Source organism: Archocentrus centrarchus, chromosome 11, assembly GCF_007364275.1.
Source record: "Archocentrus centrarchus isolate MPI-CPG fArcCen1 chromosome 11, fArcCen1, whole genome shotgun sequence".
Taxonomy (NCBI): domain Eukaryota; kingdom Metazoa; phylum Chordata; class Actinopteri; order Cichliformes; family Cichlidae; genus Archocentrus; species Archocentrus centrarchus.
The window spans coordinates 8,784,533-8,801,358 of NC_044356.1; the positions used below are offsets into that span (position 1 = coordinate 8,784,533).

General features: G+C 44.5%; 1 protein-coding gene across 1 annotated transcript in view; it reads right to left on the reverse strand.

Moving 5' to 3' along the window:
• Window positions 1–4,319, reverse strand: part of nfatc1 (nuclear factor of activated T cells 1) — a 47,222-nt gene extending 42,903 nt beyond the window's left edge. The window contains exons 1-3 of the mRNA XM_030741429.1: window positions 3,938–4,319; window positions 1,536–2,583; window positions 1,078–1,237 (exon numbers count right to left, since the gene is read on the reverse strand). Coding sequence (XP_030597289.1) covers window positions 1,078–1,237; window positions 1,536–2,583; window positions 3,938–3,956 — 1,227 coding nt within the window. The 5' untranslated portion in view covers window positions 3,957–4,319. The remainder of the gene's footprint in view (window positions 1–1,077; window positions 1,238–1,535; window positions 2,584–3,937) is intronic.
• Between the last annotated feature and the right edge of the window lie 12,507 nt (window positions 4,320–16,826).

Consider the following 16,826-nt stretch of genomic DNA (forward strand, 5'->3'; position numbering starts at 1 on the left):
TATGAATTAGTAAGGACACAGTTTCATCTTATTCTGTGTTTGGCTGGATTAAAACAGTCTGAGGAGTCAGAGTTTCAGTTTCTGAGGGAAGTAAATTTTGTGTTAAAGCTGTTTTTTTGTTTGCCAAAGTTTGCATCTAATTTATCCCAGTGAAATACAGACGCACCGTGCTAACCAAGGGAGTTAGTTAGCAGTGAAAGAATACCCAAGGAAACATGGAAAAGTGCTCAGTCTAAAAAGATACTTTATCAAAACTGATGGAAAAACACAAGAAATTTGTGCCAACTGTGATGAAAGTCTACTAAACATGCTGACTTATCGTAACGTGTTAATAAAAAGCCAGAAGGTGTTAGTAAACCCGAGAGACCTGCTTAACGCTTGCTTTGTCTGACGCCTCTCTGGAGACCCTTTATTTATTCAAAAACTGAGGTCAGCGGTGTGGAGTAATGGTTGGGGGACCAGATGGGTTTATAACCAAAACATCTGCAGATGTCCACATTTTTTCTTCTTGGACTCGACCACCAGAGCTACTGTGGTTAAAGCTCATGACTAAGCTCTTACTGGCCATGCTACATTAGTTTGTAACTGTCTGCGTTGCACTTGAGAACGCAATGGAAAAGTCTGAGTCACCCTCGTCTGGACAGGAACTGACTGACTGAGTGGACCGGTCTAATAGCATACCTACGGTATTCCATTCAGAAATGTGACATCTTTAAATAACACATGAGCCAGGTCATGAAACACACGTCACTCTAATCTTTTTTAACACATGAGGTAAAGACAAGAGGAGGGAAGTGTTGAGGTGTGAGGTGACGAGGTAAAGGAGCAGGAGTGAAAATGAGCCTAATGGCTGAACCATGTGTTGGTCTGATTACCGCAGGAAACCGAAGCTTCGGGTCGGGTCATGAAATTTGAATCCTTTTGTTTGTTTGTTTTTTAAGCCAGTTTCTTGTGAAATTCTGGATTGTTACTGAAATGCTTGTATAAGACAATCTACAAAGGAAAAGCATCACTTTAAATTTAATATGAAGTCACTGCAAGCCAAAGTAAAGTTAAGAAGCAGTGGTTGTAGCAGACCTGAATGACCGGGTGTCCTCCTGCCAGAGCTTTCACTGCTCCCCTGCTGCCCTCGGTCTCATAATGGGCTCGGTGGTGGGACTTGGGCTGCACTTCGATCTGCAGGCTGTACGGCCCGGAGCTGGACGGCAGCTGCCAGTCGAGAGCTGGCAAAGACGGGCTGTGGGGGCAAAAAAACATGTCCAACGTGTCAACTTAACGAGGGGAGAGGAGGGCTTGTTTTAGATGCACTTATCAAGGTAGAATGTGCAGAATGCAGACACTGAGCATGTGATAAAGCCAGGGGCTTAAATATGCTGAAACACACTTCTGCTTAGGCAAAACTCACAGCAACTCCATGCATATTAATTGCTCAGATGCCAAAAATACTGAAACTATTTTCTATTTAATTGTATTTTTCATGCTTGAGTAAATCACACCTTTTTTCAGGTTTATGAAACCTTTCACTTCTTCCTCACCTGACGTATTGTTTGGGCTTTGACCAGGAGTATGGGTGTTGTGGTACATCCAGAAACCCACCACAGTAGCCCTCCTTCTTCAGGGGGAGGCGGTTTGCAGGGTGCTCATCCTGACAGAGCTCCCCAGGGCTCTGCTCCTCACCTCTAGGCTCCACCTTCAGGCTGACGGTGGGACTGGGCTCCAGGCTGGTTTTCCGAGCCTTCATGGGGATTCCCTCTCCGAGGTCAGTCATTCCATCTGTGGTCAAGGCGTTGATGGCTGCCAGGATGGCTGAGTTGGTGTACTGGTTGGTGTTTGGGAGCCAGGTCTCCTCGGTGACACTGAGGCGAGGAGACGTCTGTGGGGACAGACCTGGGGAGTGGTTGGGTGAATAAGGGAAGTGCTTTTGTGGCGCTCCGCTGCCATTGAAGCTGTACTTCCTCTTTGCACCACAAGGGGAATTGGGCCTGGAGCCACGCTGTCCCATCCAGGTGTCGTCTGTTACACTTGTGCGAGGGGACGTGGAGGGGGAGTGACGAGGAGAGCCACCGGAGGCGCAGCCGTCACCGGGGAGGGCGAGGGTGGAGCCCTTGGGGGACACGGACGGAGACTGCCAGGGGGAGTTCTGGGGCGAGTTGTCATAGTTGTAGGAGAAGTTTGACTCGTAGGAGGATGCGTCGGACAGGCCGCTGCGAGAGGAGACGCTGCTGGCTGGACTCAGGCAGCTGGGGTCACGATAGCCATCTGCACTGGGGAGGGTCAGTGTCACTATGGAGTTGACTCGCTTAGCAACAGGAAGGTTGCTTTCCTCCACCTCGTCCTCAGGAAACTGACCGTAGGCTGTGATCTCAATACGAGGGCTCTCCAAGGTCGGGGCCCCATTTGGCCGGACGCTCGTGGAGGAATAGTACCCAGCCGCTCTCATATCATCCTGGGAGTCATAACTGTGAGGCTCGGTGACAGAGACAGATATGGCAGGGCTGGACTGCAGGCTGTGGTACTGGGAAGGAAGACAAGGGTTGCCCAGTGGGAGGGAGAGACTGACGTTTGGCGTGTAGCCATATGCATCTGGAAAGTAAACAGATTGAGTTTGTTACCATGATAATCAAACACACATTCACTGGCTGCACTCACTGAGAGGGAGGCTGATGCCAAGTTAAGTCTTATGAGAGCTGTTGCAGAGGCGTTGGCTGTAATGGCAAAAGAACAGCTTGCCTACTGGATTTGGCCTTGACCGTTTCCGAGGCAGAAGGTATGCGAGCTGAAAAAGTATCGCCTCATCTGAACAGGACCTCAAAACACCCTCAGGCCAGTCATACAAACTCTTTCTGAATGGCTCAAATTGTACAAAGAAAATTGGGTGGGAAACCTGAATAAAGGAGCCAAAAATAACTCAAGTCTAAAAATAACCAAAGGTAATTTTTTTCCCTGCTTCACGTTTGCTAGACTTATCCCACTTATTGCACATGGTGCCCATAAACTGTAATAGTATGAAAACACACTGATGCTTTTGTTGGCCCGTTTCATGTTCCAACAGCCATCGAAAATAAACACAGGAGGGGCACGACTCGTTTATTTGCATGCCGTAAAGGTGCACTCTGTACCCGGCCGGGGGGGGGGGAGCTCGCCAGTGCTCCCGCTGGGTCACATGAAACTCTGCCCATCTGTGATGCTGGCTGAGGTCACAATTAGATGCGGGGGGGGGGGGGTTACTTGGGAATGGGAGTAGTGGTTATATGGTGCATGAAGCTGGCTTAGTGTGACCACAGCAGAGCACATTGATACGAATGGAGACGGCTGCTGCAGACAGACATATGCAGTCACCGCAGCTCCTGCCTGCTGTAAATTAGAGAGAATTAGGGGCCCCGCCATAAAGACTATGACATCAGTGCAGCTCCATATGACTCCTTGTAATAAAAGAAAATTATGCCTACATTTAAAATGCTGCTTGTGGTGGCTGATACAGTAGCACTGAAGTGTTTGTTTTCTAAAATTAGCTGACAGTTAGCAGGGGGGGGCTGCACCATCAAATGACTGCTCAATACTGTCCTCTGAAACACTGTTACCCACAATGCCATGCCAGTCCTTAACACAGGTTCAGTTTTTTCCCCCCTTACTATTTTGGGCGCACTTTTTAGTCATGACAGATTCACAGCAGCAGAGCCACGCCCACCTCATCCAAATCAGCAGGGAGGGGCACTCAAGAAATATCTACACCGCTGCTTTAATACTGACTACTTAACGGGAATATGTTGAGAAAGTGTAAATAAGACCATAATTTAGAAAATTATCCCAGTTTAATCATCGCATGCGGGTGTAATAGTACTGATGAGAAGCTGAAGAATGCCACGTTAATAGCCGCACCTCACTGTGATTTAAAAAAAAAAAAGTCTGATGCAACCTGAATAAAAGTCAAACTTACCTTCTTCAGCGGATTTCATTTTCCCCTTTTAGCAGAGCAACTTCTGAGATCAGACTGAGTACAGCTGCAGGCGGATACTATTCCTTATCCATATAGTGGAGTGGATAAATTTCCCAGCTGTTGCACAGGATCCTCTCTCGCTGTGTCACCACGACCAGACGTCAAAAATGATTTCGGTGGAGGAGGAAACGCTCGTTCTGTTTCAGATAAAGGGGGGAAAATGGCATTCAAAGTGAAAAAAAAAGCGAAGAAATGTTAAAACACGTGGAATAAGGTCATGGCTGGGATGCAGACGTTTGCGCTAGAAAGTCTATTTTCGTGGCTGCGCTGAGATATCTGACTCTTTGTTGGGGGATCCTGCCTCTGCTGGGTCTCCGTGACGCACTGCTTCGGCGCACAGAGAACTTGTGCGCTTTTAAACTCGGGGATCACCTCGGCAGCGACGCACCGCCCTTCCTCCCTCTGACGCATCCGCGCGTACGACCACCGCACGGGTCCAGCGGAGATCCTCACCGGGGGTTTCCAGAGGCAAACGAGACCAATTAGAGAAGCTGGCAGAGAAACCTGAAAAATCCGAGAGAGTAAAAGAAGCCACGCCAAACAGCCGACCTCTGAGTGACTGGAATAAAACATCCAATGAAGCGGCTGCTAAAGCCAATCCTGCAGAATCTGAGCTTGGGTGAATCTGAGCGGTGGGATGTCGCTATAGGGAATTGTTAAGGTAACAGATTTTTAAACGCAACTCAAACTGCGGCCCCATCATCCATTAGTGACCTAATGAGCGCGAGCAGCATTAATCTGCAGTTTCCACCCACTTTATCACTGAATCTGTTCCCCTTGGAGTCATCTACAGCGCGCTGCTGTAAGACACTGCACATGGAATCTCCTAAATCAAGATTTATGTGCAGTCTAATCCTCACGAGCATTTTACATTAAACTGCTGCCATTTTCACCCTGAAAGAGTCATCCATCATCCTGTTGCTGCAGGATGTGCAGTGAAAGGCTGCCTGCTTGTCAAATTGGAGATGGAGCTGCAGAAGTAGCAGCAGCAGGAGAACAGGTGATCTGATACATGCCAGAACACACAGCGAACACCATATGCTGTTTCATGGCAAACATAAAAAGCATGGGAATTCCTTCAGATCACGTTCAGGCGTCTCATGGGTTTTTGAAGTTATTGCAAAGGCAAATAATTGTTTTTTCCACTTCCCCCCTGACAGACTGCAGGTCTGCGGGGCACAAACACATAATTTTCTATACTTGCACAGGAGCACTATATAAAAATCAAGTGCCATACCCAGTCATTCGACACGCCGAACTGAGAATCTTCATAGAGTTTTCCATAGGCCACTCTGCGGTTGGTGTAGACTTATTCGGCTTCCCTCTCCTCAGCACTTGCAGGCTGGGTTGTTGCTATCTTTGGAAGGTCTGGACCTTCCAGCAGCTGGCAGCAGGCCCGAGGTTTCTGTGATGACAATAGTCACATGAGGCTCTCCAACAGTCTGCCCGTCCCTGGAGGTGAGAAGCTACTTTACAGCATCATATCAGCAGGCCCTGTTTGGTGTGATATTGGTGGTGTCAGGCTGAGGCCAGTCAGTTTGGGAGTGTTGTAGTGCAGCTTTATTTAAAGGTCATTCTTTTATCTTTTTATTTTAACTCGAGTGTCTGAAGTATTGTCTTTGCAGACACGCCACACCCTTCTCTCAGGTCATTCTGCAGTGGGCACATGCAATATGTCAGTATATGGAAAAGTAGACTTCTGCACATTATTCTATCAGACTGATTTGAGCCTTTACTCCTGTGTGCAAGAATAAAACTGCAGCACCACGGAGCTGCATGGAGATCCCTGCAGGCTCTCTTCAGAGGAAATCCTTTGTATAAAAAAAAAACAATAGAGATTTCACTTAAACGCTACCTTTAACCAACGTACAACATTTCATCCTGTCTTAACCAAATTTCATGGTGATAGTCATGACATTTCAATTGAAACCGCAAAAGGCTGTTTTGTTTTTTTTTCCTGCATAAAGAAACTTTGGCTCCCCTCAAAGAGGTTTTAGCCATGCCCAAAGGAAAATCCCCGGCACTGAAACAAAAAAAAAGGCTTTTTTCCCTCTTTTTTTGGCTAAAAGTACTCAAATATAGTGGGGATTTTTTGTTTATTGGATGTTGCAAGCTAAAAGGAAAACACACAGTTTTCTATTAGACAAGGTAACCCCCCCCCCAAAAAAAGACCTGTTCTAAGCCTGAATGGTAACCTCATGGCAGTACTACAGGAAATGTCAGAGGATCAACAGAGTCAACAGGGTTTTGTCCTGTGAGCATTTGATAGATAAGAGTCTGGACTGACTAATACTGGAGCCACAGGACGAGCGGGACTAAAAACCTCACATTTACTAAAGAAAAATATTCTAGAATAAAGATGGGCTAATCAATATGTTCTCACATAGTTTGCATATATTTAGCAGCTCATTTCTTAAATGAAATGCAGAAGGTGCAAACTGCATTGCTTCTGTGTGCATGTTTCTCACCTGTTACCTCATCTGTGTCACGGTGCAGACTACATCCTGCACAGTTTTCTCCACAGCATGAATCCCTCCCTCCACTGTGCAGGACTTTAGCAACTGTTAGAGAAACTGTTTCAGAAACCAGCTCTTAATCCACATTTGTCTCCATTATGCAACATCATGGCATGCATGCCTCCAACATTCAAAGCAATATTCCCCTCCTCACCCACTGGGATCTCATTTTGGCCAAGCTTTCTCTCCTCACCAAAATATCTGCGGGAGTGACGGCACTTGTGAAATCTTAGCCGCCTGTTTCATCATGGGGACGTGGCTCGGTGGCTCTCCAGTCATTTAAAGAGCCCCACTTGTTTCTTTGACCTCATGGAAATCTCTCATCGGGGTGGGGGGTGGGCTAACTGGGACAAGGGGGGGGGGGGGGGGGGGGGGTGTATTGCCACTCCACAACTATGTGTAACTCAAACATGTGCTGCAGTAAACACTTCCACCAGTCTGCAGTTAATAAATAGCTCTGCTGCTGATTGACTCGTGGACTCTTCTACGTCAGCGAGGTGCTGGGGCTCGTAGTGTTTCCAGCCTGGCCTGTTGCTGGTTAGTGAACACCTTAGTAACAGGCCACTAAAGGCCGGATGGGTCCAAAGCCACAACTGACAAAAAAAAAGAATGCAGCATGTAATGAGAAACAACGCCAACATCCTGCAGTGATAGTGTAGGCACAGCAGAACTGCTTTGATATCAGCGAAGCTACTTGTCACTTCTGATGCAAAGTGACACGACACATGTTGACCGGATGGAATCACAGAGCTGTTTTTAGATCTATGGGATGGCTTTGAATTAAGTCTCAGATCAGTTAAGACACCATCAAAGTCCACGTCAAAGCTCAGGAGTTGAAGAATTTGTAAAACGGGTCTCAAACAGAGATTTGATTGTAAATAAAAAGTCTTTTCAGTACAACAACGCGTTCACCAAGTTTCCTCCTGGATTCCTTTCTGTCACTTGGCCAAAATTTTATATTTCAGATGAGTGCCTGCTCATGTCCTCTCTGTGACTGTCAAAACTTGAAGTCTACATTACTTCTAAGTATGGAGTTGTGTTTCTGGAGGCACCGTCAAGTCTTAGATTATTTTTTGTGACATGCAGGTGCATTAATCAAACATTTCTCTTTACAATTAATCTTAATTTTAAAGCAGAACTGAGCAGCAAACGCAAGGCTAAAAAAAAAATGGAGCCAACATGGAAGCCCCAGAAAGTGCAGTTCCTCAAATCACCACTTGAGGCTAGCTCCAGAAGCGAGTCATTTCCGATATACTCCCATGTTAAAATGCCCAACATCACAGCAGAAATAAACATGCCTGGTGCAGAAAACCGTTTTTGATTTTGTAGTCATTAAAAAAAAACAAAAAACATTACATTATTAGGAATGTAGCCACATTAAGTTACAGATAGGTGCCAACACAGATGGATGTAGCCAGCACCTTTCAGCCAGGCTTCAACTCAGCTGAGTCACTGAGTTGGACCTGCTGACTCCACCTTCAGTTGCATCTTTTTAATGTAATTATCTGATCAATAACTCTGGACCAACCCGTCAGCCATTCACCATGTCAAACTAGCATGGTTACCACTGCCAAAATCCTACAAACCTGGAGTTCAAAACCAATCGGTCATGTCATGGCAGCTGTGGCCATCTTTTATCTACAGTCTGTGTGTGTTTCACTAAGCACACTCATTAGTTATGACACATCCACTGAGGCAATGTGACATGGAGGGGAACAGTAGGTGAGTTAAAAACATATTCAGCTGTTAAGTTACTCTTTAATATAAAGACTGACTTTGCGATTTTGTAGCACACTGAGGGTTAAGGGCAGTAAAACACAGGGCAGTTGTTGGGCAATATAGAAGGGCAGCAAGCAACTGGCTCAGATTTCCACTTTAATCCCAAATGAACATCTTGTAACAAGGGAATAGTCCCTGTGGCACACTTGAGTTGTTTGCCAAAGAGCATCCAGCCAGTTCAGAGTCTTAAGGTGGCACACATGTGAAATCACATCATGACTGTAGCAGGTTTGAATCCCTATAATCAAACCGCCTTTACAGAGAGGCCTTCACACTGCGCCAGTGTGCGACCTTCACGGCGAGCCAACAGTGTGACTTAATTTGGACAACACAAACACAAAGCAGCGCACTGAACACACAATCTTCATGGTGCAATCTCTTTGGCTAATGACTGACACAATCACATAGCTAATCTAATCAGGCTGTAGATCATCTTTGTGTCCAGGAAACTCTTAAATACACGTTTGACCCCGCGTCTCACTGTGTTCCCTGCTGGGAGCGCTGCCGAGCCGCGTTTCCCAGAGTGTCATTTTAAAGGCCTGGGAGGGGTAAATCCAATCAGGGGTCGGGGGGTGGTCTCCCCGTCACAAACCCACACATCTTTTTTGTCATCTGCCGTTCCGTATGTGGCCGCTGCCAAACTTTGCGAGAGAGGTATGACGCGGTTTGGACGCGGCGAGGTGGAAAAGACCTCGGCTGGATTTTCTTTCCACAGTTCAAACCCTCAGAATCCAGAGCCTGGTTTTATTTGGGTCTGAACAAAAACATGATGGAACATTGGACGGCACTGTGAGTTATACATAAACCGAGAAACAACTGGCCCAAAATACCAGCTTTCCCACTGCTGAATCACCTGTTTGTTTTGGAAACATAATTTGGAAGGAAAAGGAAAAATTAATACTGTAGGTCTTTGTATTTTTGAGCCTCCTCACACACCCCTGTCACCACATGTGCACTCATAACTGCTATTTTATAAAGTGTTTCTTGATGTAGAATAATAAAACATCAAAAATAGTCCCTGTGACCAAGAGTTGAGTTCAGGCTGCCACCGGAAAACTGCTTAAGGGACGTGAAGTAATCTGGTACCGGCAGAGCTCTACGGTGGCCCGAAAAGACACGAGAGAGTCGGAAAGGTATTCAGATGTGAGATCACACAAAAATCTGATATGATTTAGTATTAGATCACCACGAAAACACTCTGAACAATTCTGCTTTATAACTGCGTCAGATGTCTCAGCACCTGGTTGAATCATTGGTACTGACTGACCCCTGTGCTCAGCTATGAGGGAGCAGAAAATCTCAGTTTTTGGACCATTAAAAATTCCTCTTTTGTCTCGTGGGAGCTAAAATATTCTGCCTGTCAGAGGAGAGGTGACCCCTCACCACACCCCACCACCCGTGCCCGCCCTTTCTTACAGTCAGACTTCCTGTCTCCCATCAATGTTCTCCTTTTTTCTCTGCCACCGTGACAGAATCCCCTGCTCTGTTTCCTGTTTTGAAGGCCTGTCGCTTAGTTACAGGGTAGGGAGGAGTTTGCAACAGAAGGCCGGGAGGTTCCTTCTCCCTCTCCCTTTCCCGTGCTCTGTAACGGTCCCACAGCTGGCATGAGGCTCGGGCAGGACACCGATTGAGCAACAGCTCCCCAAGGCACACAGCAGGTTACTGTCTCTGTTGGCTGTGGCTGCAGGGACGCCATGTCCCAGGGCCATTTACATAAATGAAGAACGGAGATAGTGTAACTGCAGGGGAGTGTGGTTTGCGCCGACTAGTTTGTTACTGTGGTGCAAACCAAGGTGGGAATGAGAGGAGGAAGTTTACACTCAGACGATTCTGGTCTGCAAATATCTTCAGTCAGTGCAGCAACCTCAATAAAGTGAGCTTTTCTTTGCTGTGATCACAAAAAACAAGCTTATTTTTAGTGAATGTGACAAAAATAGCAACAAAGTAGACACTGTATACATTATGATTATCACAGGAGGATGATGTCATACACAATTATCCAGCAAGAAGAAGAAGAAGAGCAAAGAAAACCGATACTTCCTGATTCTGTAAGAACTAAGAGAGTAAGCAGCACTCAGGTGCCGATAATCGAATGGACCTGATTAACTGATCATCAGCAGCTGTGAGCACCTATAAGTTTTTGCAGTCTGCAGCCTCGAGCATTCAGCTGCCAAAGAGGAAACACATTAAATCAAACAGCGTATCAGCACAAACACCTCATACCAACTGTCAGCACGGGGGCGGAGGCGTGATGATCTGGGCTGGTTCGGCAGCGACAGGATCTCAGCACCTTGCAGTCACAGGGTCGACCATGAACTCCTCTGTGTAGAACACCAAAGTAATCTCGAGTCAAATGTGAGACCGTCTGTCCGACAACTGAAGCTCAGCTCAAAAACAGGACACAGCACCGCAGCAAATCTCAAACAGAAGAATTAAGGTGGTTGCCAGTCAAAGTCCAGACTTCAACTTGACTAAAATGCTGTAGCAGAGCCTTTAGAGAGCTGTGCACAGAGGTGATAATAACTAGTAAGTAGAATCTGCAATAAATACATCAATAAATGCTGCGTTTGCTTACACTGAAAAGCAGCCTGTAGAGTCAATCTTGTTCATGCTGATGATGATGAAGCCAGTTTTAATGACTAATTACTGCAAGCATTTTAAAAGTTTGAAAAACTGCAGGTGGCGCCATTGAGCATCCTGACCCTAACATTGTAGGCTTTTACCTTGGAAATATTAAAAGCACTGAAAAGAACAAGAGCTTAAAAAAAGGGAAGAGACGGAGTAAAGAGATGAAACACCGGCTGTGGGCAGAGATGGAAATAAATCACGTGAAATTTAAGCTGAACAGCAAATAATAAAAGCAACTTAAATTTAAGGTGGAGCTAAAGTGCCAGAAATAGTTGAAGTAGTTAAACTATTGTAAAATATTTACATCTGAGAGGGTTTTGGAAAGTCAAAGGAGTTAAAACAGTTTTTTTTTTTTTGCTTTCAGTACTCGCATACAAACAGTGAACAGCTGAACCGATGAAAACAACCAAATAATCTGCTGAATTCTAATCTCAGTGAGTGAGCACTGAAAACCATCACATCAGTTTAAATGAAAAACTGTCTGAGGAACATAAACTGAGCGCGAGCACCGTTGGTATTTAAGGAGAGTTAGAACACCAGCTGGCCTCCCTCACATCTTAACACCTAAAATTCAGACTTCAGCCAAATATTTTAACTCAACGGCTGCTTATGTTTAAAGGCTAAATGTGGCTGAATTGCCCACAAATTAAGAAATTTTAAAGCCAGTTGAGCAGTAAACAATAAAATCCTTTCACTCTGTTGTTCAGGGTCAGTATGGAGGAGTGATGAGGACCTTCCTTATTTTCTGTCATACACAAACTTCAAATATCGAGGTCAGCGTGCGTACGAAGAATCTGTGAGTCGACGCTGTCTGCTTCAGTTTGGGACAGTTTTTACTCTTGAATCTGAGTAATGTCAAAGAGAGGCGACATGCCCAACACGTTCATCTCAGACATCTCTGGCTGTGAGTACAGCAGCCTCAACCACCTACTGTTAAAGCCTTCTGTTTGTGAGGGACAGCCAATCAGATGAAAGCTGTCTCAAAGGGGGAGGAGCTAAAACAGTTTATTTCAGACTCCAGCTGAGACATGAAGATAAAGTGTTAGTTTATGTGTTGAAGAAGAAGAAGAAGAAGAAGAAACAGCCTTTATTGTCCCACAGAGGGGAAATTTGGGTGTAACAGCAGCCGCAGTTATTATAAATATAAATAAAGATATAATAATTCACACTATTAAGAAAAGAATATATATAAAATCAACAAACAATATTAACCTTAATACTACTAATAATAATAACACTATATACAATGTGCATGATGTGCCGGACTATTTACAGTATAAATATGGCTGCCCCATATTTATAAATATGGCTGCCCCTCCCTGAGCGTGGTTCTTTCCTGCTGCCAAGCGTTTGCTCATAGGGGGTCATGTGGTCATGCTGGGGTTTCTTTGTAATATTGTAGGGTCTTTACCCTTACAATATAAAGCTCTCGAGGTGAATACTGTTGTGAATTGGTGATATATAAAGAAATGTCAATTAAACTGAATTTTAATTAATAATTATATTTTGAAAGATCCTGTGGGACTTCCATATACAGAGGGACAAACTGATGATGGCTAACCAACCGGACATACTGTAGTAATGGTGGGCAAGCAAAGGAGGACGGCTGCAGTGACGGATGCAGCAATACCAAGTGACAGTAACATTAAGAAGAAGGAACATGAGAATCTTGGAAAATACCAACAGCTGAGACAAGAGCTAGAGAGGATGAGGAAGGTGAAGGTAACAGTGGTCCTCAGGGTAATCGGAACACTCGGGGCAATGACCCCCAAACTGGGAGAGTGGCTCCAGCAGATCCCAGGAAGGACATCCGAGATCTCTGTCCAGAAGAGCAGCTAAGATACTGCGCAGGACCCTCAAGCTCCCCGGCCTCTGGTAGAGGACCCGAGCTTGGAGGAGGACAAACTCCCACAGGGAAGGTGGAGATTTCTTTTTTTAAATATACATTTATTTCCAAGGAACAACGTTCCACAGTTACAGAATGATTTAAAGCCACCCAGCACAGCTAAAGTCTGATAAACTGAGCTGCTCCTCTGGGGACATATAGGAGTTTGTGGCCACCCCCCCCAAAAAAAAAACAATATCTGAGAAGCTGGAGTACCTTTTGCAGATTCTGTCATTTCAGTCGCTATTATTGGATTTTTAACGCATGGATAAATAATTAAATGTTGGACTCCTGGAATGTAAAATAGTCTCGTCTTCCTTAAGGCACTTTAAAGTCTTCACCTCTATTAAGCAAGTCAGAATATCATTAACGGTAACTTTATCTCTGCTGGTTGCCATTTCTTAATTCAAACAGGGTGCTGTGGAATTTTATAATAAGCCCAGTCAGAGGGAATATGGCTACAGAAGCCACTTAGCCGCTTAGTAACAAGATAGTATAATGGCATAATGGCAGGGCTCTCCCTCCAGCAAATAAAAAAGCTACAAAAAAGTGAAAAAATATAGTAATTTGACAAATGCTCCATGCATCTGAACTTTCTGCTGTGTAAGTGTTTTGTATTCCACTTACGGGTTGGCTAAAATCGAGTTAGGTCAAGAAGTGTTTTGCGAAAACGTCTCATCCTGGAGGGCTTCAAATTAAGTTATAGAGTCATTTTTTTTATGACACGAGACAATCTGTTGTATATGAGAGATGAAACATTAGATTATTAACTTCCATCCCGACAGTGTAACAGCTTCACCGTCGTGTGTCTGCACTCACACAATTAAATCTGAGCACGCAGCGGTTTCAGCAGCGTCTACCGGGGGGGGGGGGGGGGGGGGGGGGGGGCTTGGAGATGCTGGAGCTGCAGTCTGTGTGTGGACTCTCATCTCAAACAAAGTTTACTGAGTGCACACAGAAAATGCATACTGAGTTTATCTGTTATAAATATATATTGTCAGTTCACTGAGTCAAAATAACACCTATTGCAGTTGTTGTTAAATACATTACACATTACAGCTCTGCAGATGGATTTCCCAAAAAATCTCATACATGCAGCAGTTTAACTTAAACTGTTTAACCTGCAAAAAGCTTACATTTACCCCAAAACCTTTAATTTACTTGCCAGAATAAAATTTTTGTGATAAATAATAAGTCATTACTACCAAACCTATAAACTTCTCACACTTGGTAAACCAGCGTGGCTCATTCTCTCCCTCCATGTTTTCAGACTGCAGATTTTTCTCAGAATAACTGAAAGTTGAATTCGAGAGTTTTCGCTTTTTATTTTGTTCAGTAGAAGAGTTTTAGTATTTGCGTGTGTTGTAAACGGGAACATATTTTCATTCAGCACATAAAACAACATAAAAAAGGCAGAAACGTTAAAATTTATGTGGACAGTGCCAAAAAACATGAACTGTGTCTTGTACTGTACGTGTAGTACTATATTATAGTAAAAATATACTGCTGGGAATCCCTGCGCCTCCTGCCAGTAACAATGACAATATGCTGCATCCGTACTCTTGGTTCTTCTGCACCTCCCTGTGTGGTGTTGTCCCAGCTGTCATGGGGTGGGGTGGGGGGTGGGGGGTGCACCTTGGACAGATCACCAGTCATTCACAGACATTCACACTTTCAACTCACACATGTGTTTTTGGACTGTTCGAGGAAGCCTAACTGAAGTGAACCCACGCAGGTACATGAAGGATGGATAAACACCACACAGGAAGGCCCCGACTGGCTGGTGGATTCAAACCCAGAACCTTAGTGCTGTGCCATCCACGTCCCTATATCCTCTTCTTTGCTACACCACCACATGTCCTGACTCCTTTTCCTCTCTTCCTCCACTTTTTTTCCTTGCAAAATAATTATCCTCCCGGGACCCAGCCCATCCATTTGTGTCCTTTTTAGTGGACATCCAAGCCCAACATCCTGGGCTTTGCAGAGATGGGTCATGTGACACGTTTGCCTGCTGGGCACTCACTTTTTCAAATAACAAGGGGTTCTATAAACTGAGAAATGAAGGAGTCAGACTGTGTGAGGCCAGCCAAACTCTACTGGCCTAAAAGTTTTGTCCTTGCCTCTCCACATGCCCTGGTGCTGGACTGTGGAGTACCAAGGGAAGAATACGTTCAGGGGCTAAAGTTTGGGAGTTGGAGCTGCAGCAGTCTTGTGATCGGTTGAATCTGTTCCCACAGGAACATGTGTATTCTTTGATCAATACATCACAACAGTCGATCTCATGGATGCTTTGCTCGCTTCCAGCATCTGGAACCATAACGAAGAACCGAGTAGTAACGAAATGCCAGTTTCTAGGAGATTAACGACTATGGGAAGAAGGGAGAGAGCATCAATGACAGCTCAGGTCCGGAGAAGGTCTGAGCCGGCAGTCACTAAATATTCCGACAATAAACCAGTGCTGATGTTTCCACTGTATGTGAAAGATCCAGAAGAATGAAAAGGCTCATGTCCAAGGTGACCAGCAGTGATCAGATAATAGTGGGTGGCGTAGACCTTTGTGACCGAACGCTGAGCTTTTATCACGTTAACCAGGACCAAGAAACGGGTGCCACTCGTGATCTTTGATGTTGCCATCAGAAACGCGTGGATCAAGTCTGGCAGCAAAGCACTCAATCGAGCAGCTACGAACACTCAACAGTACCTGGACTTCAAAGTGAACCGGGCCGAAGAGCTGTCGGATCGGAGTGAAGCAGAGTATCAGCCAGCCAAGAGAAGGATCCCGCAACCATCAGAGCCATCTGCACGCAGAACAGGAGCCGGGCACATGCCGGAGAGGCGGATATCAAACATGTAATCTCTCTGCACCACCAAAAGGGAAACATGCATCCAAGATTATAACCACTAAAATATCCAAGAGAAGAAATGCAGAACTGTGTTTTCATCTGATTTGAACAATTAGACTCCTCTGCATGCAGTGCCTCACACAAAGAAATAATGCCAGCATAACAAAATTAATGTTGTCTATTTTGCTAACAAAGGCTTTTACAGGCATTTACAGACACCTTAGTTATTTGCATAAATATCCTAAAACATTTTCAAATGCTAACAGAGACTGAGAAATGCTCTTTATGATGCACACAATAACAAACTGTTTAAGGATTTCAGAAAGTTTAGAAAACTTTGTCATTTGAAAATGAAGCCAAAAAAAAAAAAAAAACCTGCATTTTTTTTTTCAGTGTGCAGATGTGGGTGAAAAGATCTGTTTGATGAAAATGCATCAGACGCAGAGGCGTGATTTGTGTGGCCTGTAGTTTAAAATGAAAATCAATATTCTCACATTATTGTGATCATTTCTAAACATATTCTTTTCTCTGACCAGATTTTTAACCTTCAGAAGCACTTTAATGTTTTCTGGGCTCACTTCAGTACATTTGAACAAAACAGAGCACTTAGGCTTCTTCCTCCGTTTATGTGAGATGTTTATTTATCAACCAAAGACTTGAAGAGCACTTCAGCTCGTTTCTGCTTCACTTTGGAGCAAATGTTCGTCTTTTGGATGAAAATTGTCTTCTGTACGACCAGCTTCACTCTGGATGCTAATTAATCTTAGTCTCAAAGTACAATTAAGGAAAGTCAAATCTCTGCTGCTGTAAGCAGTCTAATCTAGATGCTTAGATAATGTTTACTAGCATCAGTGCACTAAAAAGGTTCTTGGTTACTTTTGGCACAACTGGCTGCGTGTCACTCGACAGTGCTTCTTAATGCTAGGCTTACCCTGGTTGCATAGCAGCAGTTTTTTTTTGCACCCTTAATGATGTCACAATGGCCTGAAGTGTCACATTTATATGAGTCTTTCTACAAAAACCACTGGAGGGATTACAGACAGGCTCCTTTTATTGGTCTAATTGGGCTGCAAATGCATACGTGCTTTTTTTATTGAAAAGCCAAAATTTCATAATTTAAAGTAAACAATCTTGTAGACACTTTATGGACTGTGATTCACAGACCCCTGGTGCTCTGA